Source organism: Uloborus diversus, chromosome 5 (genome assembly GCF_026930045.1).
Source record: "Uloborus diversus isolate 005 chromosome 5, Udiv.v.3.1, whole genome shotgun sequence".
Taxonomy (NCBI): domain Eukaryota; kingdom Metazoa; phylum Arthropoda; class Arachnida; order Araneae; family Uloboridae; genus Uloborus; species Uloborus diversus.
Genome location: NC_072735.1, coordinates 161,874,588 through 161,901,046, shown reverse-complemented (window position 1 = coordinate 161,901,046; position 26,459 = coordinate 161,874,588). Strand labels below are relative to the sequence as shown.

Here is a 26,459-nt window from a genome sequence, read left to right as displayed (position 1 = left end):
TTTGATGTTGAAACATAATTACCTTATATACTCGCGTATAAGTCGACTCCCCTACTTTTAGAAAAATCAGGAAAAAATCGAAAACCCGCGTATAAGTCGAGTCCCTACTTTTGGAAAAAACGGGAGTGTTTTGCCGCTAAATTTGAATTTAAACGTTATAAAAAGGAAGAAAATGCAATGCCATGAACTTTTTTATGTTAAAAAACGTCCGATTTTTATTCTTTTGCACCAAAAGAGTTCAGTTTTGCAGTCGCGACTTTTGTAAAGCTTTCGATTTCGCTCTTACGATTTTTTTTTACTGGTTGCTTTTATTTTGATTTTATATCAATAAAAGTTTATGCCATTATAGCCATATTATATTATTTTTAAAAAATGTGCAATGATTCGTGACTATCGGAAAAATTCGTGAATAAGGCGACCTCCGCACTTTTCGCGTAGTTGACCGTTTACTGTAATTATTTATTCTTGATTTTAGTCAGAAAAATGCAAAATCATAGCAGAATGGTTAAATATTTATTTCTTTAACAGCTGCTCAAAAAGGATGAACAAAAATCGGGAAAATGTTCATGATTTCAAGTGTATTTTCTCAAAGAAAAAATCGGGGAAAATTTTCGGAAATTCTGCCCCGGGCGTATAAGTCGACCCCCTAACTTTAAACATCATTTTTTGTAATAAATTTTTCGACTTTACGCCAGTATATACGGTGAACCATTATATTATATAAATGTATACACAACTTTGTGTTGCACACGTACAGGTATTTTTCATGCGTTGCCTATTCTGAAGGATCAACAGTCGGGGCTTATTCAAATTTTGCAGGGTTCTTTGAATCAGAAAAGAATGGGCCCCGATTGTTGGTCCTCCTATTCTGCTTTTGAATTTATCATTTGTCTTATCTGTGTACGGTTATAAAACTATTTCAACGGTGTAGTTATTCAGTAGTACTTAATAACATTCTAAACTACTGGGCTTATACATTTTTCTTTTTAGTTTTTATGGTTTTTACGCAGTCGGGTTTTTTGTTTTTATTTAATAATTTTTATCTTAAAGAAAAGTAAAATTTGAATTCAACAAGAGAAGACCGTTGTGGGCAAGAGGTATAGTATTTTAAACAAACGTACAAAACAGAACTCCTTATAAATTTTAGTTCAGGAGACGACCACAAATGGTGTCACACTTTGCGGAGGGGTGTTTGTGACATTGCGACAAGGGGGAGGAAGGGAGTAAGAAAAAGTGTGTCATCATGCATTTTTGTAAGGATATGTTAAATAGGTTCATGCGATAATTCATGGGCATATACAAAGGGAGGACCATGACCCCCCCCCCAAACCATCGACAACAGTATCTGTTCACATCGTGTTCAAACACTGTTTGAATAAAATGAAACCCAATTTCTCTAGCATTTTCAAATCATTAATTATTTTTGAAAGTAAATATTGAAACACTACTTCTTTTCATTGTTTATGAAATTAATTTGTGACGTTTATGCCTATTATGTGTCTTATTCTTAGCCGATTTGGTACTTTTTATTGACACCCAACCGCAGGTTTGTTCTTGGGAGGGGGGATGGGGGTCATTTGTAGCATGACTCCTCCTAAAATGGTAGTCTGTTGTCACCAGTGGCGTAGCTGCACACGCTGCCGCCCGGGGCCTTTTCCCAATTTGCCGCCCTTTTGATGGGAAATAGCTAATACATTATAGAGTCAAAAGTGTTTAACGTAATAACAATATTTTAACTAAGGAAGAAAAAGAGACTTTTTTTTTTCATATTTTTGTATTGTCGAAACGTATAGTATGCGAAACACCAAAACACATACCCAAGATCACATTAATTACAATTCTTTAAAGAAAGAAACAGCTTTATTCTTACTAGGTGGCATGGTTAAGATGCAGCATTATAACACAAATACAATTGCAAGAATAGTGCTTTTAAAAGCATTTAAAACTATACCTTGATCGAATACTAACTCTAAAAATAACCCCTAGCAAAAGTTAAAATACATTAGTTATCACACGGCCAGAGTTTCCGCCTATATATATTTACAAAAGCAGCAAGCCCAAATAACTCTCTGCTTAAAATTAACTAATATGAAATTTGCATTTCACACACATTAAAATAACATCAGCTTAAGACAACATAATACCACAATTTGCACAAATTAAAAAGTTCTTATGTAATACATTAAAACATTATTTCACAGGGGTTGCATTTTACGACGAGGCATCAAACACTAAAAATCTCACATGCTGTACAAAAGGCACCAATTCGACCTTGCTTCAAAGATCTAGCGTAGGCTGAATGAATTGAGGATTTGCCCGCTGCCGGTAGCTCCGAACTCCGATTCCTGCTACTATTTTCACGGGCCACAAGACTTACAATTTCCTACCATCCGATGCGTTCATTAGCTCCCAGGTCTGGCCCATGGGGCCTTTACTTCCGACACAGCGATGAATTTAGTCTGGCAGAAGACTCGGATAGTTTCTTGGTTCACTTATGTGATGCCGAGACTTCACATCTTAGCGAGGAACATTTATCTGCACTTAACCTTCCAAAGGGCCATCCTTACATTCACTATTTGAACGAAACTCGAGAGACTGTTTCAGCCACGCACGCAAGGCGAGATGATATGCGTAAAAAGGGAAACTTTAGCTCTTTCGTACTGCCTTATATCCATTGCGCCATTTCCAACTGTTGCCACTACGCTTTTGGGCAGTACATTTTTCTTGCCGAAGAAAATAAAAAAATCAGACCCCCACCGAAAAATTCCAAAAAATTAATTCGGAATTGTGGGTAATTTTTAGCAATGCTAATAGAAAAGAGGCTTGGAGCTCCCTCTAAACTGTTTCCTTTCTTTTTCCTTATTTTTTCAAAATAAAATCAGTTTTATTCGTTCTTCAGTTTGATGCGTTATGACGTTAGGGGGTCGGGACTTCTCAAGGAAATTTTCCCAAATTGAAGTGTTAAAAAAACTTTTAGGCTATATTTGGATACGTGAAGAGATTGGAGAAGGTTAGGAGGCGCACACGTGTGTGTATGCTGTATCTAGTGGTGTAAGGGCTTCCCCTAACTCCAATAAAGACTGGGTTTTCCTCCTGAAATATTTTCTAACTTAAAATCAAAATTGGCTATCTTTGATGACGTTAAAGAGAATAGGGAACGTTCGGGAGTTCTCTGGAAATTTTTCAATGCTGAAGTTTTAAATAAGCGAGTGGCCAAATGTTTCCATAAATGTTAGGCAGTCAGATGATTCTCCCGTATCTTTTGAAAATGACGTCCTTAAAACGCTACTTTAGCCTCTCTCATAACGTTGCTTGACAGACAACGTTATGAGAGAGAGAGAGAGTTCAGAAGGGGATTTCCCACTCGAAATCTTTTTCGAAACTGTTGCTTATTTTAAGCTCTTCATCATTGAGGAAAAAAAAAAGGCTTTGTGGGCTCCCTCAAAAATTTCTAAAAACAAAATTTGGAGCCAACTGTGATGACGTTACTCGCAGGTGATTTCGTAGACATTTGGAGTCTCTTCCTTAGAATTTTTCTGAAATCGAAGTTTCAAAAACGCAACTTTAAGTTATTTTTCGAGACATTGGATGTGATGGGGATTTTAAAGTTCGAAGTTGATATCTTAAGCACACATTTTAGACTATCTTTAATCATGTTACAAAAAGCGTCAGGGTTTGACCGCCCTCAGGACTTTGTCGGTATTGAAGTTTTAAAAACTTAATATTAGGTAAAAGATGATTTGTGAAGGGATGGAGATGGGCGTTATTCCTTGGAAATGTTTCGAGACTGAAGGCTTAAAACTGCACTTTTGGGCTGCTTGGTGACGTTAAGGGATTGGAAAGTTTGATAGCTCTTCCCAAAAAATGTGACATTTGTTGAGGGTATAAAAACGCAACTTTAAGCTGTCTTCGGTGGGTCAAAAATCTGCGGCCTAAAAACACATTTTAAATTTATCTTTGGTCACGTTAGAAAGTGAAAGAGGGGAGGGGGGGATGTTTGAAAATGGAGCCCCTCAGAACAGTTTTTTAGGCTATGTTTGGACAAATTAAGGAAGAAAGGGATGGTAAGTGGCTCTCTTCCGGAAACTTTTCAAAATTAAAGTCCTGAAAATGCATTTTAAGCTTTGTGACAGTAGGAAGGAGCGCGTAAAGGTCGGGGAAATTTTCTGAACTTAAAGTTTTAGAAACGCAAACTTAGGGTCTCTTTTTAATTTTGACAAACTCAGAAGTTGCCGGCCAGGGTACGAACAAGACCTAACCTCTCCCCTTCTCTAGATCAGGTAAAAGCAAATTGGATGATTCTCTTTTTTACTTTAGAGGACGAAAATATAGAGGCCCTTTACATTCGATTAACCATTCTGTGATTCATGAGAAGAAAAAGTTGTGCATCAGAATTCATTACTTTTGATGCAAATGTGAAAGGCTTTGCCTAGACATTATTTTAATGATCAAAAACCTTTCATTAAAACGAATGACAATGACTAAATGTAAACTCATTGTTTAAAGGATCTTGTTGATATAAAACAGTAAATAGAAGCAATTATTATTTGACTAGTGAATAAGTACTTTTACAAAATGAACATAAAATTCATTTTGTCTTAGTGAAAATTTTGTAATCAATGACCAATGAAAGCAGTTGTTGAAACAGATAATGCTATCCTGAAAATGAGCAAGAAATTGCCCACCATTTGAGACCTCTCTCCTCTTACTCATGTTGTGAATTTCCTTTAAAAAATATTTTTTTTTTTACATATAAGGTGGTTTCTAAGAAACTTCCTTAAAATCAAGTGGTAACCATCATATAACGAAAGGTTATAAAATTTATTGTTTCCTCCGCATTAGTTAACCTTAACAGTAAAAATAAATAAATAAATAAATAAATAAATAAACTTAGTCCCTTGACTTTACACTACCACTTCCCTCAGTCTGTAGTTTCAAACGAAGGAAGGGAAAAAAACAAACAAGAGGGCTGAGTTTTTCACAAGAAAAACACATGTTTTGTATAAGAGTAATTTTATTATCATAGTCGTACTAAAACCTTACAATTCAAGGACATTTCCCCCCTCCAGTAATAGATCAAAAGCATAATTTCCTTATTGGAAAAATGTGCTGAATTTTTTCGCAATGAAAGTGCGAAATTGCTGCTCCTCCCTAGCTACGCCACTGGTTGTCACCCCTTTGACAATTAACTACATGGGGAGGGGTTGTGGTGAAGAGTGACGCAGGAGGAAGGGGTACAAATATGTTTAAAAAAGGTGCGAGTGTGACATATCATTTATGGACAGCCCCAAACGTACAGAGCGGAACTCCTTCGTAATTTTAGTTAAACCTATTTCCTTTTTCTCGCAGTTTAGAAAGCGCTTTTATTTTTCACCGCCTACTTCACTTATTTTTTATCAAAAAGAATTCGGTTTGGAACGATACAGAATTAACGAGTTACAAACGCAAAGTTTTAAGTTTCAGAAATGAATTAAATTTCGGATGTGCTTTTTTTTTTTAGTAAACAGGTCTGAGAAACAGTCACGTGATTTTCTCTTTTTGCGCGCGTCGGTCTATCCATCTTTTGGAGCATCGGGAGCGGGATGCACGTTCCTGTCTTGCGTAACGAGAAACTAATTAAAACTCGTCCAAACCTTGTTGGCGCGTGAGGAAATCATAGATTCGCTTTTGCGTATTCCACCTGTACCGCCGCGAAGAAGAAAAATCGAAACAAAGATTGAGCTAATGGGGGAAAAAGAAAAATAAAGTGGAAAGGATAAAATTGTTTTCGGACACTCGTGATCTGCGTTTCGAAGGGAGGGGTGGGCTGTAAAGGGGAAGTTGAAAAAAAAAAAAAAAAACTCGACGAACTGCTTTTGCCGATTTGGGTTTGCTGCGTGTTATCCATTACGACCTCTCGTGACAGTACCTTATCTATGCGCAGGTATCCAAGGCAAACGAGTAGGGGGTGACATCGAAGTTGCAGACGATTGCGATAATGAGCATGAGTGTCGTCTGCGAGGAAATCGGAATCATCCGCAATTGTTCGGACAACAGCAGAAAAGGAAGCGCCAGTGGCGCAGCAAAGGGGATCTTAGACCATTGAGAAGGGGATGGGGGTGTTACCACTCCCTGGAACAGGCCCGTTATTTCAAATTTTTCCAATGGATGGGGGGGGGGGGCAAAGGGTTATCAGTGTAAATTTTATCGGAAAACAACAAAATCCACCCTCACTTATAGGTAAGGATATTTAATTTATCAATCCTGGGGTGAGGAGTTAGAGTGACAGGCATGCGCCAGAACATTTAATATTAAGCCAGATTGTCAATTCTGGAATCGTGTATACAGGAAGGGTCCGAAGGGTGAGGGCAGACAGTCCTCGGTCGTTGTCTCTCTTTTTTAACATGGGCTCACTCTTGGGGTTTCCGCAGTAAAGTATTTGAGCGGGGTGTCATTACTTTTTTGGGGGAGAGGGCAACCTTGATGCATACGAGGGCTGTTAGAAAAGTTTGCCACCTTGTTATTTATTATTATATTTTTTGTGCATGAAAACCTGATGGATATGAATCAAGTGCTCAAGCATCAGCTGAACACTTGATGATGACTTGTGATGAACCTTTGTGAGCAGGTTTTTTCCCTGTTTGTAAATAGCGCCACTCACTGCCAAACTGAGTTTGACTAAGTAGGTGTGTTGGGCTCTCGTGGGATTTTTTTAATATCAAGAAAAATGACGGAACGACTGAACCTCAAAAATTGGCAAAAACTAGGTATCTGGGCGATTTTTCAGCACCTATCTCGTATTTTATTTCCGACATTTTTGGCAAAAAACCACTCATATGGCTCATCACGCTCCTGATACGGCCGCTTGCAACTTCTGGCTGTTCGCCAAACTCAAAAAGCGATTGAAAGTTACAATATTTGTGACAACAAAGAACATTATCGCTGCAACTGCAACCACAGCTGAGCTAAAGTCCCGAAGATACTCGTATCGGTGCATACATCTCGTCATTTGGGGGGGGGGAGGGGTCAGAAAGGGGAAAGGCTGCCCCTGGCTTTGAGAAATGAATGTATTCATATTGAAGGTGTTGTCTTAAGTACTGCTTTTCTTTGGTACCACGCCACGGAGAGAAAGATGGCGGATGACTTTCACAGAAAAACCTTTTGTATCATTCGTAATAGGTTGTCTGTAAGTATTTTGTAGTCGATAGGATCAGTAAGAACGCGCCTCTTAATACTCTGCTCTTTTTTGTCGATTCTACTTATTACAAATGATACAAGTGTTTTCACTTCGAGGTCATCCGCCATCTCTCCTTGGTCGCTTTACCAACATTCAGCAAAATATTGATTTATTTTGTAGGTTTAAGTCTCCAAGAATTCATATTCCTTTTTAGAGCAAAGGAATTCATACCAGCTGGCGGGGGGAAAAAACCACTCCGAGTCAGATAAAATACTTTCATTGTTGCATATGAAGATGTGTACAAGAATGAGTTCCAATTATACAGATGAGGTGAACACAATCTCTTGTTTACGATATCCCCATTTTAACTATGACCATATCTTCAAAGTACGGGTCATTCAGAACTCCGCTTCTCAAAGTGAAAATGTCCCCCGAGGAGGTGAACGCTTTCTCTGTATTTGCAGTGGCGGGAAGGGGCGTGTTATACTGCAAGAACAGGGACTTGATGAGAGGATACGAATTCAGGGTCTTCATTTGGCCAGTCGAAAATGAGAGGTACTGCTCCACTTCCGCATGCCACTTGCCCTCCTTGGCCCCCTTCTGTGCTGGTCTCTTGAAGTCGAAGAGGTCGTCCTCATCCTCGTCGTCCGAATTTTCGGAAGGATTCCCTTCTTCGTAGCACTCTCGAACGGCTTCTTTCAGGCATTCCGTGGCGAGGGATTCCTTTTCGGCATCCTTCAGCCAATTCAGCTGGAATTCCGGGTGCAGCACTGCAGCTAGGACTAGGTCTTTGCGGAACATCAGGGATTCAAACCTGTTGGACAAGACATTTTAGTTTCATGAAGTAAATAGCGAACGCACGTTCAACAAAACGCACTAAATATGAAGCCTGCGTGTGCGGAACCGGGTATGTTTAAGGTGACCTAAAATCTCGTTTTCAGGTGACCTATCCCCTTATCCCCTCCAGGGAAACCCTATGCACCCTCCCCCCCCCCCCTGTATTGAGGAATCACTTTTGACACCGACTTAACCCTCCATTTATTAATGAGGCTTGTAAGTCCTTCTTGGGGGTACTATAGTAATTGTTGGTTCTTGTTTAAAAGACGCTTTTGAACCTAACGGGACTTAGAAGTCAAGTTCTATACATAGTAAATCCTTCAATTGATGGATTCAAGGAGCTGAGGCTTTGGAAGCTTTTTTCGGGACAAAGAAATGAAACGAGGCGAAGTCAAGGCGGATGGAAACTTAAGCTATCAAAAACTAGAAGGTTCAAGACAAAGACTTCATTATTTAAATGCCCATTCACTCAAGAGTGATTGCACACTCCAGAAATACAACGGAGCCCTCACTCAAGAACGAGACCCCCAAAATAAGATCAAAACTCCTCTTAACCTCCCTAGAAATTTCAGCAGTCTGCGCCATTACCCCCCTCTCCCTCTTTTCTCCCTTTCGTGGGTACCTCTGCCATAACAAACTATTTTAACACCTCTTACGTAAGTTGATTCCTTTCTATGACTTAGGTGTGACTATCTAATTTATCAATTTTAAATGCGAGGAACGTAGAATGTGGGGAATCCAATTAAAAAGCTCACTAAATCAAATTTTTAAATAGCCAAGAGGAATTTCGCATCTTAAAACAATAAGAAAAAAGATTGAATGTAGTACAAGTTAACTAAAACGGCTTCAGAAAGGATCGCCAATTATATACACGTTTCACGGCGAAAATACACAATTTTTAAATGAGGCAATGAGAAACAAAGGGTTGCAAGCGAACTTTTTATAGTTTTAGGTAAAACATGTGCAACGTTCAAACATTAGGTAGACTGCATTGACAAGTTTTTCTAAATCGAGCTGTCAGAACTAATTTCTCTTACCTTAAAACAAAGTTTGTTCCACCATTTGTACTAGTTATCTTTAAATGATTACTTCTCTACATGCCTGACTTCACACCGGCCTTTTTTCTTGCACAGTTCCAACTCCTTCCCATGGCAGGACTTCCTTACAAATCCGACACATGTGCCAGCGAAAGCTAATCATTTACAACCAACTACATTATTTTAACATTTTAAGTTATTGTTCTTTCTTCATTTCTAAGCTTATGCTATTGATACAAAAGTTAAGTTAAATGCTGGGTGCATAGAACTTCAATATAAATAGGTAAATTTTAAGACCAACCTTTTAGATAGACTATCTATAACAGCTTCCAACAGCGGGTAACATACAACCAGCAAATCCTGGTTACTTGCTTGGTCCCTAAAATGGGTGAGTCTTCTGCTGAGCGCATGAATCACTGGTAGGAAGACGCCCGTGAAAGCATTGCTTTCGGCGAGTAGTGTATCCATTGCAGCAGCTACTGGCCTCAAAACCTACAAGTAGAACACAAATTATGAACAATTAATGAAGACTGTAAAGTACCAGGATAAATACTGCATCATGCAAGCATTTGAATTTGAAAGTTTCTAAGAAGTATATAATGCTATTTTGGCCTAATTTTGGAACTTTCATATAATTCTTCAGAGTTAAGTATACCATTTTGGGTTAGAAAAGACTTAGTTCTTCTAATATAAATAATCCAACTTTTCGTTTGAATAACTCATTTTCGAACTTACACAGGAAATGTTTCAAAGTGAAAAATAGATGCAAAGAAATGCTGATTTCGTACTTACAGCCTTGGCAAGTTGAGACATTTACTTGCATCACTAAAACGAATGAAAATATCGGTAGAATTAGAAGTTAAATGAGCATTATGTTTTCCTCTTACATTTATGTAATAGACATAAGAAAGACCCCTTCATGTAATCACCCCATTTTAATTTTTGGTCATAAAATTTTGAACTTAGAGAGCTGTTCCTGACTAACACTATTTAGAGTGGCAATGGCAAAGGTCTGCAAGTTTAAAGTTCTAAAAAATGACTGAAAACGAAAGAAAAATATTTCAACTACTGTTTGACCACGGATTGTATGGAATTGGCAAACATCCAGTTAAGGCGACTCCATCTGAATGAGGGGAAAAATAAACATTTTATGCGGGTATTCCGCTCATTTGAATGAGACTCTGCTTAATTTAGAGGCTAACATACATCTGCAAAATCTGACATCCCTGAAAACTAATAGATGCTTCCATTTCCGCGTGTAAACCGGATGTTTGCCTTTCCATACAATCCGTGGATAGACAGTAAAACAAACTCACCTTGCAGTACTCGTCGACGAAAACTTTATCCACCTCTCGGAATTTAGGAATATTAAACGTATCACAGATTTTGTCCAGTGCGCCCATTTTTTCGGCAAACAAAGCCCTCAGATGTTTGAGCGCGCGGTACTGCGACCGCCAGGTATTCTCTTTCGGTTCTTCCAGGGGCGCACCTAAATTTGCTTTCACAAACTCAGCATTTTCTAAACTGCAACCCTGCGCTCGCCACAGATTCTGGCACCGGAAGAGAGCTTCCCTCATAGCGTCTCTATAGAGTGGGTCTTCTTCGGCCTGTCGAGTGTCCTCAGAGGCCACCAGGTCCATGGTGTGTACCATACACCTTTCAAACGGTGGCATGTTCTGAGTCGACACTGTATGCCGTCCGCCATTGATGATGGGGTAGAGCTCCACGTATTCGTAGTCCCTCTCGGGAATTTCAATCTCTTCTTCGTCTTTCGCATCACTTCCAAAAATGCTGCAAATCAAAACAGAAAGTCACACCAAAGAAAGAGCAGCATGGCATCTGGAACACGAAGTAAAAATGAGATGCCCTTATATTGGTGGGTTTTGATGTCATGTTCTGACGCATTACTATCATCGTTTTGTCCTCCCATGATGCATTGCATCAGATGCTGACAATTAGCATTGTAGGATGCAGAAAGCACCGTGGAGCACCCGGTATGAGACCGAAACCGAAATAGTTTGGATTCCTGTTGTATTTTTGATGTTTGGTAATGAAAATTTTTGTAACGTTTAATTAGGTAACGTTCTGATTGCTAAAGGTAACACCAGCACGATTCTTTCCCCACAATACTTTCTTTAACACCTGTTGGGCATAGTGAAGGGCATTTCCTAGTTATTCCATGGTCTTAACATGCAGTCAAGTTTAAATTGTGAAGTAATTAAAAAAAAAACCTCTATAAAACAAGCATACATATTAGTCTATTTAGGAAATGTTAGCCAAGGTTTTGTCACTGGAGCATGGGAAAATACTGAAGTTTATGATGATTAAGTAATCAACTAGCTGCACGGGTACGATTATATCTTCGTTCTTGAATGAAATTCCCTTCTTGAAGTTCGAAGTTTGTTGAAGGGAGTGTTTCGCTTTAATTGTGAGGCAATCTTTTAGCATCTGCTTTCTGTCTACGATATTTCTAATTATTTTCTCAATAGTATACAATACGATGCATATTGGGCAAAAAAAAATGTATTTTTTAGAATATGTTTGGATCGCACATATGTATGTAAAAGCCGAATAAAAGTGACAGTTGCTTTTTAAAAGTAGTTGCTTTGTGTGTGTGTATTCGCCTTTTGGCGAGTGAATATTTTTTAGTCTACTAAACATGACGAACTAGATCTGGTTATTTAGGCTAGAAGACTAGAATAGGCTTTAATATTAATTGATGAAAGGATTTCGCGGAAAAACACTCTTTTCAACAGGCCGTTGTTAAGTAAAGCTCCAAGATGTATTCTTTTCAAAATTCACGACCGTAAAAACGGGTTCAAAGGAAATTATCCGACAAACGGATCCTTCACGAAATTATTAGCTTCTATTAGCATAAAAATACTTTCTTGAAAAACCATAAATGGGGAAATGTTTTCCCCTAAGAAGAGGTACATCGTTGATAAGATGACATGAATTTTGTACGTCGCATGACAAAAAGGGAAGTAGCACTTATAGTGCGTAGCGGCTGGTTGAAATAAGGATACATATCCCTGTAGCCTTATTATAAACGAAATACTGGAACACCAACTATGAAGCTTCCAAAACAAAATGGTAAAAGCAACGCCTAGTAAATTCATCTCTACTCTTACTCCCTTGCACATCAATGTAAATTGCATTAACAACAAAACTTACCGGCAAGGCTTGGTGAAGTTCAAGCCGTTGTCAGTCGTTACCTGGACGACTTTGCCTTCAATACAAAATTCACGTTCGAGCTCAGAGAGCAGCAGCAAGATATCAGGCAAGGAATGGGGTCCACATAACCTTCGACAGCACAAGACGGCTGATCGTCTTTCAAAGGTAGATGGATCGATCCAATGCACCGATACCCCAAGGAAGTACCTACAGACAAAAATTTTTATTTCGTTAAAAAATCTTTAAGAATGGACAACTGAATTGAAATAGCTCTGCGATAGCTTCTATTTGTCAACAATGTGGTCTCATTGTTTTAAACCTTTACTAAGTAACAAAAAGTAAAACTTAACCTTTGTGCGGAAATATTTGATGGATGAACAAACCAACGTTATTGCAATACAAATTGCAAAAAATATTACAGGCATGGTTTTGGTACCCTTTTACCAATGTAAAAAAATATTGAGTTTTTTGAATGTAAGCAATTAGAGGGAATTAATTCCAACCCGAAGCTCGCAGCTTTACGCTTAACAACCATACACATCAAGTTAAGAAGAACTAGGGACTTTTTTTGAAAGATAAGTTAGGGGAGCTGCTAAATGAAACACATCTAGTAAGTCTCATTAAAGTTATTTTTCAATGCGTTAGTAGTTACTATCTAAATTTATTCCAATACGGGACTATTTAAAATGCAATGCTAAAGTTTGAAAAATAATTATACTAAAAGAAATATTGTTGAAGAAAATAATAAGCTAAGCACAGTCATAGGGTAAAATAAACTTCAAACTTTCAAAATAAGCGACGTAATGAATAGGAGAAGAAGGATATATCATATAAGAAAGCATGGGCGCTTATGGCATTTAGTAGAGCGAATGACCCCAGTTCAATGATGGAAAGACTATAATAAGTAAATGGTAAGGAAAAAAACATTATCTTTCAAGTAACATTTCTTATCATCTTACTTACGGACTTATAAGACGTGCTCGAACTGCCGACCATTGCTAGAATGCATGCCTCGCAATGGCGTTGAATGGACAACCGTACCTTCTGGAATACGGCCGGCATTTCTCGGATGCTTGCAGCAGCGACCGACATGCTTGCTAAGAAGTCCATAGCACTATCAACAGGGATCTCGTACATTATGTTTTTCATAGCCCTGCACACAAAAAAAATCGATTGGAGATTGATCCGGTGAACATGGTGGCTAACAAACCAGTACATCGCTACCAATCCATTGACCATCGAATCGCTCTACCATGCGTTCGTCTGCGCCCGTGCTTTCCTATATGACATATCTTCCTCCACACCCACTATATATATTGATAATGAATTCTGAATCACCCTTTATGTGATAGCACTTACTTGTCAAAAACTCTCCAACCATCTGTCGAGAGGCACACGTGAGAAATGTCTGACAATATGCTCCTCAGCTGTTGCCTCACGCTGTTTGCATTGTCGGAGATGATGGTTCCCAGACGAACCTTGTCCATGATGACCGCTCCCGGCTTCAGGCCTGTGATCAAGTTCTGAAACTCGCAGCGCTCTACGAGCTGTACTGGATGCAGCCCGTTGATGATGAAATTGGCTACCAGTTGCTCCAATCGGAAACTTGTGGAGAAATCATCCACCCTCATCAGCTCCGTAGGCTGAATGATGCTGGATTCCGAAAGGATGGAGCTGACAGCCATGCTGGTTTCGGGGGAGTCGTTCCCCAGCCCGATGGAGTTGTTCCCTTGCCCGGTTGTAATCATCCTCTCTTGAATGGGAGTGTAGGGTGTCGAAGTTTGATTTTTCCGCCAACTCCATGCTGGTGGCAGCTTAGGTATTATTTCCGGGTGAAATTTCTAAAATGAAAATGATACTGCTTCTCAATACATGAAGATTTAGAAAAGGATCGTTCAACAGAGCCTATAAAGAATGGTCAAAAGTTCTTTACTAAAACGTGAGAAGAAGCGCCAACTCCCAGGGACACATAATACCCTTAAAAATTTTCAACATAAAAGGTATTCCACAGGTAAAAACGATTTAGTCCATTTTTGGCTTTTCAATTATTTATTTGCTGAGTTATGTCATGGGGAAGAATTCAAAGTCGACTGGTGCACCAAAACAGGGGGGGGGGGGGCAGGTTCAGTGGATGGCAAACCAGAAGCTGTTTTTTTTTTTTTTTTTTTTTTTTTTTTTTTTTTTTTTTCAAATTTGGAGAATTGAATTTTGATCTCATTCTTAATCAAATGACCTTGCCTGAAAAATTCGGGACAAGGCCTCAAAAATTGCGGGGTGTGGCCACAGTAGAACTTCTTCCGTCCAATTCAAAGTTCAATTTTTATAAACCTACTTTCTCTTAAAAATCAAAAAATGAAGGGGGAAAAAAGCATGAAAGAAGGTTTAATGCATCCCAAAAATCTCGCTAAAAACGAATAATAATAAAAAAAAAATATTAATATGAATAAAATAATCGAATAAAAATTGAAAAAAAAAAGAAGGGAAAGTAGGGTTTTGCGATGTGGAAGATGCGTTTCTCCCCCATTTAAGTGATAAGTCCGATTCGAACAAACTTTTTTTTTATATCGAAATGTCCTGGCGAGGGCACTTCATTCTCATATTTAACTTTTTTGATTTGTACAAACTTACGTTCAATTTGGAAAAGTTAAGGCAAATATAAATCCCGAACTTACGGACGAAATTGCTTCAAACAAACTTTTGTTGGAAAAAGCTCTTGATGAAGAAAGAATATGTATATACATTTTTTCGTTCAATTATGAACATTATAAAAAAAATGAAGATCAGCGCCAACACGGAAGTTTAGACAAAAATAGATCCCGAACTTAATGAGGTTTGCTTCAAACAATGGTGCAAAAAGCTCTAAATGAAGATCTTGATGATGATGTATAGAAAAAATCTTTTTGATTTGAAAAGGTCTTCGTTCAGTTTTGAATAGTTTAAACCTTTTAATTTTAGCGTCTACAGGAAAATTAAAAGTCATTATAGACCCCAAGCTTAAAGGCGAATTAGCTTTAGCTGTAGATAAGGAACGTGCATAGAGCAGATTTTTTTATCTAGTATTTTAAGGGTTTTTTTTTTTTTTTGGACAATTCAAAAATTTTTTAATCCTACAAACAATGCGAACAATTATATTTTGGCATAAAAAATTAAAATATTATGTAGTCTAAGCATCATAGAGAGCATTAAATGATAAATAAGGAGGTACCAATCAATACACACATGTCACTTCTAAACCATTTTTGAGGATTGCCGAAAAACGTCTAAATATCCTCTTATGGAAAAATGTATTTTATTTATTTAGTTTGATTTAGTCTCATTAATATTCTTTAGAGAAAGCTTTCAAATGTAGGAAGACCAATAAGCCTGTAACTAAATTTTGAAATTAGGACATGTCTTCATCTGACTGGATCGAACCAACACGTTTTCCTTTGGTTGAAATCGTAATGGAATGCTTTTGAACGAATTAAGTCCCTAAAAACATTAACAGACGTTCACCATAACCTCAACAGCGAGTAGCACAAAGCTTGACAGTGCAGATCAGCTCCAGGTCACGTGATCGAAGTAAGGGCCTCTTATTGGCTGAATGGGTGTGTTGTTTTCGGAGTAAAACAAGCCTATGTTCTTGCTTGGTATAGGACTGGTTTTGAAACATAATTTAATTGGGGCATGATTTTCTTTGACTGAAACTAACAATACTTGTAGGAATAGGAACCATCCTGTAATATTTGAATCAGCTACTAACTCAATTTTTGTTAAAACTAGACATGTGTGCTTTTGATTGGTAACTCCTCAAATAGCGATAGCACTACACTTACCCGGAGGTGCCTCAACAAATTGGATGAAGACCCTCTGCATGTCGTCAACATTCTTACTGGTGGGCACAAAGTACATATCACCCTCAGCGTGGTGGCAAGGACATTACAGTCTTTCAAAAAGAAGTATGGGGCGAATCTTTTGAAAGGAAGTTTGTTTTCCTCATTAGGCTGTATAATACCATTCTCCTGTAATATTAAGAGAGATGCATTTTGGAAACTGTACTTAACACAAATCGTAATGTTGCTAATTGATGACTGAAAGCCCTAGATCACAGCTGAAGTCGCGATACGTCCGCCATCTTGGGTCTAAATGTCGCTTTCTTTCGATGTCTGTTATAATGAAATAAAGTGTTTTGCTTCATGGTTGTGGATTAACATTGTGGCTTCTTATTAACTACAAGAAAGCAAAACACCCTACTTCATTATAGCAGACATAAGAAGAAAGCATCGTTTAACCCTAAGATGGCGAACACGTCACTACTTTATTCTACGATTCAGGGCTTTATGATGGCTGACAAGAAGTAAAACGTTTGCTTTTGTACGGATACAATTGGAGAGGAAATCAAAGTTATTATAACGCAAATTGCAAAACATATTGCGTATGCCTGTTTCAGGCTTTTGATTCCTTATAAAAAATTCATTTAGAGTTGAGATTCGTGATATAACTAATTCGAGTGATTCTCAGATTTATCGATTGCGAAGTAACATGGTACAGGCAAGTAGTTACTTACCTGTACCCCACTTTGTTACCCCATGTTGTTAGTACAAAGCAGGGTATAAAAAAATTATATTTTTTAAAAACCAAAAAACCCGACTTTTTATCTAGTAGTTTAAGGTTTGTTTGGGTAATGTTTTTTTACCCGACTTTTTTGATCGGGTTTTTTTAATCAACCTGTTACAGTGAAAGCTCGGTTTAACGTACCCCGCTCTACGGTTTCACCATATTTAACGTTTTTCATCTGGTCCCATCATTAGTTTTGCTGCTATGGTTCCCCGTTTTTTACGTTTTTTAACCCAGTCTCTTAAGAAACGTAAAATCGGGGTTTCACTGTATAAAGAACCTGATTTAAATTTTTAAAATCAGTTTTTTTTTTTTTTTGGCGTATTTGTCACATTGTCCACTCGCAATTAAGAAATCAGGGCAATAACACCTTCGTTTTAAAAAAAAAGCTTATTTATAAGAATGATAACGCTTAAAAAAGAGTTTTGTGTTTTAACATTGTTACTGATACTATCAGTAATACCTTTTCCCGGTGGAAACGACACACAGTCTACTTCGCTTTATTATTCAAAGGAAATCATCCTTCACTAATAAAAGGATTAAATAGAAAGGCAGTATCACAGAAATTTCCAATAAAGAATAGAAATCATTCCTATTCTAATCTGAGAGACGTAATTTGAAGTTAATAGACATCGCAATAAATATTTTCCCCACTCCACTCGTTAGCTATGCATTCACAGATATAAGGAATAATAGAAAGCTACAAAAATAACACGAAAAAATCCCACCCCCACCTCAAGACCAACGCTCGGTTGTAAAATGAAATAAATATCTGATTTTGCTGCTAATGTTTCAAGAAATGGTTTTTAGCGTAAGTGGAATAAAAGGTATGTTTTTATGAATCAGTGGCCGAACGTTAAAGGAAATCTAATTCGTCGCTTGGTTTTTTGGCAATAAAACAAAGGTTAATATATGCGAGTTTCAGCGTTCTTTTCCAAACGAAATCTCAAGCTGGTGAAATTTATTTTTCAACTCTTAATGACTTGACCATCATGTCCCCCCCCCCCCCCCCAATAAAGTTAAAAAACAGCGTTGTATCATAATTACATTTTCCCCTTCCCTTCGCATTTGCTATCGTTTTGATTCTTGATAACGGGCCAACCTCGGCCGTGTTTTATTTCTTCGGACACGTTTTGATGGTGGCTTATTTTTCCTCGAGCTTGTCAATTATGCACGCGGAGAAATTATTACATTCGGCGCGAGATCACCGGATGTAATTGTCAGGGAAGCTACAACAGATAATTTGCATGTGAATATCATAATTTATGCATTTTTTAATGCTTTATTTCCCCAGAACTAAAATATAGTTCTAGTTCATCTACTGGGCTTGCTTATGATATTCTTCGGTTTTACGCTGAAGTTGAAAATGGTCCACCCGTGTTGCATGTGAAACGAAATGTTGCGTAATTGTTTTGCATCACTAAATGTAGAAATGTAACAGCGCTTTTATTGAAGTGGATTCCTGCGTGATTATTTTATATATTTTTCATTCATTCTGAGCGGAAGTTTAAAAATTAAGAAAACTTTCAGGTTCTAAATTAGCTAAACCTGATTCACCATGTTTCGATAAAAATGTTGCGTACAGAGAAATATTTTAAATGAATGATAATGAATCATCTAATCTCTGAACAGTGAGGGGTGGGGGTACCATGAGGCACAAAATAAAAAGAGAGACAAAGCCAGAACAAGAAAAGAAACTTCGTGCTGGGGTCGTCTACAAATGATGCCGCATTTTGATTGGTCTGTAAAATTGTGACAAGGGGGAGAGAGGAAGAAAGAAAAGTGTGACATCACACATTTTTGTTAATAACAATATACTTCTCAAAAACCACGTGACGGGAGGGGGCAAATTTATTAAGAAAATTGTGAAATCATTTATAGACAGCCTCTGGACAAAAAAGAGAATCGGGTGAAAATTTTACGAAGCTCCGAAATTTTGAAACGTGCAAAGACGACAAAGAAAAGATGAATAAGTTTTTTTTTTTTAATAACTTAAGTATTTATTAAAGAGAAAATTACAGAACAGAACGAACAACAAGGTCTATGGTGACGTTGAACTGAGAAGAAAAACTTGAAAGCACGAGGTTGGAAGAAAAACTATTGATTTTAATAAACGGGAGAAAAAATCAAAAAGTGATGTCTAAGAAATGCTTCTTTTGAAGCACATAATATCAAAATGATTAGTGCAGCTAATCACCTACATGTTATTTTCAAGGGCACATTTTCTGAGCCCTCGCTTTTAAGTGGTTTTCGAAACATACGACACTTTAAACTAACTGCAGTTGTTCTTGGCATTAAACCGCATAAATTGCATTTCCTGAAAAGCCTTCGTTCGCACTTCATCATAGTTTGCGTGCCGCGACTTAATAATAAATTCTTGTTCTTGAAAATGTACTTCATAAATTTACAAGTCTGCTGAAGGCCCCGGTCGCATCTTACGTACCGAAATCACATTCTCACTGACACTGTTAAGGAGTTCGAAGCTTCCTTGCCCAATATCTGCCCATCCAGTTTCATTTTGTTTTATTCATTTATTTATTTTAGAGCTTCGTATTTTTGTTAGCAAACCGCAACCGCGATACGGTACTCAGGTCACGTACCTGCTCCCAAGGAAAACGTCGAGATAAACTTGTTAGCTGTGTCGGCGAGTCTCTCGGCTTGCTTCTGCTTCTTCACAGCAGCATGCAGAGGCAGGCCCAACATTCATGGTTCAGAACCGGAAACAAAAAAGATCAGTCTGCCATCGGTCTTTTGTGAATTTGAGTGCGCAATAATTACCGAAGCCTGCACACTTGACTTGCCAATGACTTCACGCCATTTTTCCTTTACTAACGCGTATGTATGAAGGCATTGCAACAAAACGAGTCGATTTTGCCACAATAGCTCATATTTCAATTGCAGCACAAAGATTTTTGCTGCGGACACTGCAACATTTTTTGGTCACCAGTTCTGACGTTTGAAAAATGCTGGGACAATGCCCCCCCCCCCTCCCCTTTTGTGTAGCGAAGTAATGTGTGAAATCTTTCCCCTTTAGAAAGTCACAGAAACGCAAGGATTCTGTCACTGGCTCTACAGAAAAATTCTATCAATTCTTAGTGTAATTGATTTAGATTGTCCTCGCTTTAGAAATCTGCTTGTCAACTAGTCAACTATCAAATCTTATGCAGCTTACCAACCAATTTGATTTGATGTCTCAATATGAAACAAACATTGACTGTGTCCGAAAAACGCTTCATTTTTTGTTCCGTTTTCTAGGATTTTTATTCCACCCATTCTTTTTTGCCAATATGGCAGCACTTGGTTATTATATATGTTGCATCTAACAATCAATTCCACTTCATAGTAAATGAACTGCTTAAAATGTACCTTTTAATTAAAAACAAAGAAAAAAAAAATACTCGCTAAAAGCGTAAAATTTCTATTATATGACTTAGTTATAAGAAAAAAAAAAAAAAACCTGACTATCTATTCCTACTTGTATCAGAAGCCCCGAAAATCGATTATCCGATGCTTCTTGTAGATCAGTTGTGCCCAACCTTTTTCTGCCTCAGGGCCAGACCTCATATTAAAATCATTCTCTCGGACCAAAACATGCTTAAAATTTCAAAATATTCATTCTTTTCTAAATAACATGAGAAACTATGGAAGAGGAAATAAAATTACAAACCAATAACAGTTATCATCACATGATGCCTTTTTTTTTTATAAATGCATACTTTCCAGAAACTAATTTCTGAATATTTGGCTTCAAATTTGTGACACGTACTTCACTATTTCAAACACTGAACAAAACACAAAACCCCAGAGATCATCTTCGTGGGCCGGATGTGGCCCGCGGGTCCTAGGTTGGGCACCTTTGCTGTAGATAAACGATTTTATTATGTGAAAGAAATCATAGCTTCAGTTTTCTCCCTAAAAAATCAAAGAATGCCTTTAATAAGTTCCAAATTAAAAATGATTAGGAAATTAGTCTCCACACATTTGAGCTCTTTAAGCGTGTTTTTTCTTTACACACGTGTCCTCAAAAAAGATACTTCAGATACAGATATGAAAGGAGTGAATTGCAACCATATTTACCTGCCGAGTTGAACTTCAAGCAAATACCCGAAATTGAGTACTAAAACATTCTTATTGGTTGAAGAAGGCTTCGATCAATACTTTCTACTATGTCTGCTATGGTGAAGTAGCGTGTTTTGCTTCTTGAATGTGGTGCTCCTTAATTGTGGATAACATGGAGTTAATAAGAAAACCCAATCAAGAAGCAAAACACGCTACTTCGCCATAGCAGACAAAGAAGAAAGCATCATTTACCCCCAAGATGGCGACTTGCTGCCACATAATTCTTCGATTAAGGGCTTTAGGTGAATATAGCCACAAAAGAGTTACTGATCTTCACGGCCAAATTGAGTTTTCAGAAAGCAAATAAACATGGTGAGTCAAACCACAGAGCTGCAGTTTGATGTACTTGCAGGCGCATATTTTTTTTTTTTTTTTCAAGTTGAGGAAGTCAATCAGAGCAAAGCTCATTGCAGGTTACAGATTTGGTTGGTTTGCAAAATAAGCAGGATCTCATACGTCAAACGAAACCGATACGTGGTTAGCACAATGGAAATGGAAAATCGTGCAACACCCACTTTATCGTCTAGATTTTTTCCATCTCCTTTTGAGACATTTTTAGCTGTAAAACGCTGTGCGGATGAGGAAGATTTGCAGAACATCGTTCTGAGGGGCCTAATCTTTCTTCAGAGTCTTTAGTTCACTTGAAAAATCAGTCACTAAAGACTGATGTCACACGACATCAGTCTTTAGTTCACTTGGTAGCAAAAACAGCTACCTACGTTCGTTTGCAAATTCGGTGGAAAGGATTTGAGCTTGCGAGCTATCTCACCGACTGAAATCTCTTCACCTTTACAGCAGATTTCAATTATCACTAGCAATGGTAATCAAAATCAATGACCACGAGTAAAAAACGGTAATCGCTATTTGCTTGGAAGATCGGTCAGAAAGATTTTATACCAGCAAACCAGTTCTCCGACTGAAACTTTTTTCACCTACTTTTCAAGTAAACGGAGATGACCGTCATTTTTTTTTCCCTCAGCAAACGAAGACTCTATAATTGAGTAACACACGGGGAGTGTAGTAAAACAAGATTAGGACGTCTGAAATATGGACTTCAAGGAACTTGACGACAAATCAGTGCAAATCCAGAAAGGGATCATGCCCCCCCCCCCCACCGAAGTGACCAAAGATATCCAAAAGCTGCATTTTTGGGAAACATATTTCGAAAAATTCGCCCTAGTCCCTTAATTATGCTCCAAAGTGACATATGATCCCTCCTTCCCCATTCCAGAAATGAACCCCTCTATGATCCATGAAGGGCTGCTGTGTTGCTGAGATAAACATCTCAACGTTTATGGGGAACAAACAAACGAATGCAGTTTTTGGAAAGGTATTTAATTCTTGAATTAAAGTTGTTTGTGTAATTTTGTTTCACCCTTTTCTTATCGGACTGTCCTCGTACCATGTGAGTAAAATAAGTTTTTGCTCACTTCCATGTCAATCGCCGGAGATTTCATTCGTCTGATTCTGTTAGGACTGGGAGTGTTGATTATCACTTGTTTTGCCTCTTTTATTTCACGTACACGACGTTCTTCAAGGCAATTGGCCAGCTCCTGGCACTCAAATTTGTGAGGCACAACGCCATCTTTTAGCTTCAATCGGCAACCAGTTAAATTATGCTGAATTATATTGACACAATCGTTTTGGATCTGCAATGAAAAAGTTTGTCAATTATCAGTAACTTATTAAAAGTGAATGTCAGTCAAGTAAAGAGAAAACAAAGCTCAACAAAACAAAAACAATTTCTTAAAGAAGACAAACAATGTACGTTGCTTTAAATATTTTGGGAAATAACCCCATCTGAATTTCTTTCTTTTAGTTTCAGCATAACTGCATTGTATGAAAATAATTAAAGAATTGCACCTAATTGTAAAAATTATTTATAAATAAATAATAGCATAGGAAATTTGAGCAATAGGAAACTCTATTTGAAATTTATCCATTTTAAAAAAGGTAAAGGCTTGATTCTTTTATATTTTTGGTAATACAATCATGTGCAAAGAGCCGATTAACTTAATATTTTTAATACCTAGACAGTATCATTATACACAGGTTTCACTGTATAACGAGGGGTTATACTGCATTGTATTGTGAGTGATCTGGCTGTGCTGAGTTAGTGTGGTCTTGACAGGCACTCCGGTGGAAAAAGATTACTTACATCAAAATGATCTTCGCAGATGTAGAGTTTGGTCAAAGCAGAGCCCATTTTCACGCGACCCATAGCTTTGCACCATACTGATCTCATGTCTTGTCTTCTCGGTACAGTTAGGAATCTTTTGTCAGGTGTTCGAATTGTTGATGAAAAGCAACCCGGCACCAAGCAGGATTCATTGACGTACTTAATGCATATTTGCGGTGAAGTACCAGTAGCCATCGGTGAAGTGCCAGTAGTCATGTTCATGTTATCTAGGAAGAATACAAAATGATATCATATGTGCAGGTCAATATTTTCTCTTTAAGTTCGAAAATTTTCCTCTAAATTATGAAATTTTAATGATGTGTCACTACTGATGTTATCGTTTTTATGCCACCAAGCACCAGTTATGTGAGCTAACTTAGTGCTACTTGTGTAACAAGAATGAGCATTACGTTAAGATTTTAAATCAATAATTAGTACTCTTTTCCAAAATTTTGAGATGTGTCACTTTCTTTGCCGCGGTGCGATACTGTCTGCGCATCGACTTTAAAATAAAAAATTAAATTATACTTCCTCAGACCGCCCCCCCCCCCCTTCACTCAAAGTTCTGTAATGAAAAAAAAAAAGATATCATACTTGGGGGAAAGAGCTTTGTAAAAAATTTAGAAATAAAAATTATGTTTTTAATCTTATTTTATTTAACGTTACATTTCCATGTAACGTTACGTCCAATTTTGTACTTTGTGAATAAATTAAATAAATAGTTAACCACGAGAACACTACAATTTCTCTTGCGATTTGTGCAGCGCATTTCTTCAAAATTCAACACAAATTTTGTTTTTCACCTTTTATTGAATAAATGTTAACATCGACGCATCATTGGTGCATTTTTCAGGAAAAAAGTGAAGGATGAGTTATTTATTATTATTTTTTTTTTCCAGTTTCGTTTCATTTATTAAAATGAGGAAGCATCGCTGATCATTGTTGCATATTTCACCTCCCCCTCCCCCCACCTTTCTTTTGCTTGTGGAAAGAAACGACGGACCTTTCATTTGTTAGCCCCGTAAATTTAGGCCGAAAACAGGGTTCATGCGTCAAATTTTTTATTGGCTGATTTTTTCAGGATTAATTCATGAGTAGAACAGATCCTGAGAAGTCCCCTTACTCTCATTATGGAAAAGAGGGATCAAAGATGGCGAACATGCGTTTTTGCCGTAGTTTATATTTCAACTCATATCTTGGTGAATTATTATTTTTCCATTCTAAAAAACGCTATGTATTTTGCAAGAACTGCTGCTTCTAGTATTTTACTTACATTTCTCCACAAAAAGCTCAAATACATATATGCAAATCGATTTTTTTATTTCTCTGAAATGAAAAATTTTCCTTTTGAAACTACTGCCCAAAACGCGTAAAAGGGTTTCAAATTCCTTTTGTGATACCAAGTGAGAATTATATATATATTTTTTAAAGATGAAAGTAACGATTAAAATTCGTATAAAAATGGTTCAGAACTTTTATTTTTAATATAAAAAGATCATTGTAATCTCAATTTTCTTATCTCTCTTTTTTTTTTTTTTTCAAATTTTAGGTAGCACATAGTTACTTAAGAATTTATATACTTTTTAAAATTACATTTTCATATGACAATGCAAAAAAAAGTTGGTGAAAAACTACTGCTTTCAATTTCAGGAAGTTCTTTTGGGGAAGTTAAACCATAGGGGGAAAAAACGGCTATTATTAAGAAATTAGAAGTCGCCCTTCAAGGTATGACGGGTAAAAATTGCTTCTACATTTGAACGAAGCCATTGCCTGTTTGGTGATATTTTGATAGTTGAAATTGTAACCCTAACTCCAGTGGATTACTCCAGTATTATCTGGCTTTTACTAGAAAAGCTCCCGCCGTCAAGTCTGAGCCCGTCTACTGCCATAGAAACGGACTTCGTTCATTTCCTGTAAAGGTTAGCAGGAAGGCGTTTTGACGCCATTTCGCCACTCGTCTTTGTGCAGTCGTACGGGTTTTTCCAACATAAAGCTTCTCTTGGGGAAAAATGAGACGCGCCTCGTTACTATAGCAGTAGACAGGCGCAGATATTTCGGCGGTGGCTTTTCTCGTGACGGTAGAACAGTAGTAACGTTCATTGTTGACCGTTTTTTCGTTCCTCCATTGCCCACCAGGGGTCAGCTTGTCACAATAAAGCCTTTTTCCTGCATGTTAAACATTACCAAACCATATAATCAAATTATCATGCCGTGGCGCGAGTTTCATTGTTGAAATCCGCGGGTTACTCGATCATCGAATATTATTTATATGAGGATGAAAGTGTTCCGTTCAATTTCTGCAACTGTTTGCCAGGATTGCTTCTGTTCTCGAATCAAACGATAATTTACAAGATCATTTCAATATGAGTTAGCCCCTCAACTATCCTTGCTGATCCGGTTTCTCCGAGAAGGATTTAAAAAACCTAATGTAGCAGCTATTCTTGAATCGGCAGAGCCTTTGTGCTAAGCCACGGAGGATTTCTGATGCACGTTTTGGCATGGGATAAGTCAGACGTTTGTAAACTCGCTTATCCGCGGTTACCGTGCCACCCTATTCCGCGGATAGTCGGAAGTTTTCAGTATCTAATTTGCTAGCTAACTGAACAGCCAACAAATGTCCAAATGTTATACCAACTGAAAAGTATATTTAGTAAAACATTAGATTTAATAAACTACCAGATAATTATTTTTTACTTTTGGCTGACGCAGGTCCGAAAAATATATTTTCGATTTTCCGTGGTGTAAAAGGTAGGTGTAATAGTACTAGTATAATTAAGAAACATTAAATAAAATAGAAAAAATATATATTAGTGGATATTTTTGTAATTGACCGGAACCTTTGGAAAAGAAAGAATTTGAAATATTTCTCTCCCCCCCCCCCTATTTTTTCTTACTTAAATGTTTTTCTTTTTGTAGTTTGTTCCGCCAAATGCAGGTTGCAACCTAATCCTTTGCGGGGTGCATATCATTTGGCAAGCGCATCTGTGGGCTTTCGAGACAGAGAGGGAGAAAAAAAAAACCAATACAGGGAAAGATTGGAACAAACCAGTCCCGTATTTTTGTGCAGAAACGCGTTTGCTAAGGCCGTGAGAACAGCGACGCGATCGTTACGTTCATGCGTGCGTGCAAGGGCTTCTCTCCCCCCCTCTCCCATTTTCTTTCCTTCTCTCTCTCACTGGGTTTCGGCCCTCCCCTTTTTTTCTTTTGTTGGTGCGTCATAGCCGAACGTGAGTGCGTGTGCTTGCGTGATCTTTTCCTGCTTCTGCATGTTGGAAATATTCGCGTTTTGTTTCCAGGAACCGATAAGAATCAGTACCCGCGATTTTAAGGTCTGACTTTATATCCCCACTATCATCGGAGA

General features: G+C 37.7%; 1 protein-coding gene across 1 annotated transcript; it reads right to left on the bottom strand.

The window, feature by feature from the left end:
* Nucleotides 1-7,429: 7,429 nt before the first annotated feature.
* LOC129223233 (uncharacterized) lies at nt 7,430-23,315 on the bottom strand. Its single transcript, XM_054857798.1, has 8 exons — nt 23,078-23,315; nt 22,350-22,568; nt 16,020-16,205; nt 13,564-14,045; nt 12,205-12,411; nt 10,347-10,821; nt 9,332-9,522; nt 7,430-7,970 (listed from the first exon to the last, which is right to left on the bottom strand). Exons 1-8 carry the CDS (start codon nt 23,312-23,314, stop codon nt 7,505-7,507), a joined length of 2,463 nt encoding a protein of 820 aa, XP_054713773.1. The 5' UTR covers nt 23,315; the 3' UTR covers nt 7,430-7,504.
* Nucleotides 23,316-26,459: the final 3,144 nt, after the last annotated feature.

Coding starts and splice junctions, on each gene's coding strand:
- LOC129223233 (XM_054857798.1), bottom strand. CDS start 23,314: ATGACTACTGGCACTTCACCGATGGCTACTGGTACTTCACCGCAAATA. Junction 9,523..10,346: donor TCGTCGACGAGTACTGCAAG/GTGAGTTTGTTT, acceptor TTCTACTTGTAG/GTTTTGAGGCCAGTAGCTGC. Junction 7,971..9,331: donor ATAGATAGTCTATCTAAAAG/GTTGGTCTTAAA, acceptor CTTGTCCAACAG/GTTTGAATCCCTGATGTTCC.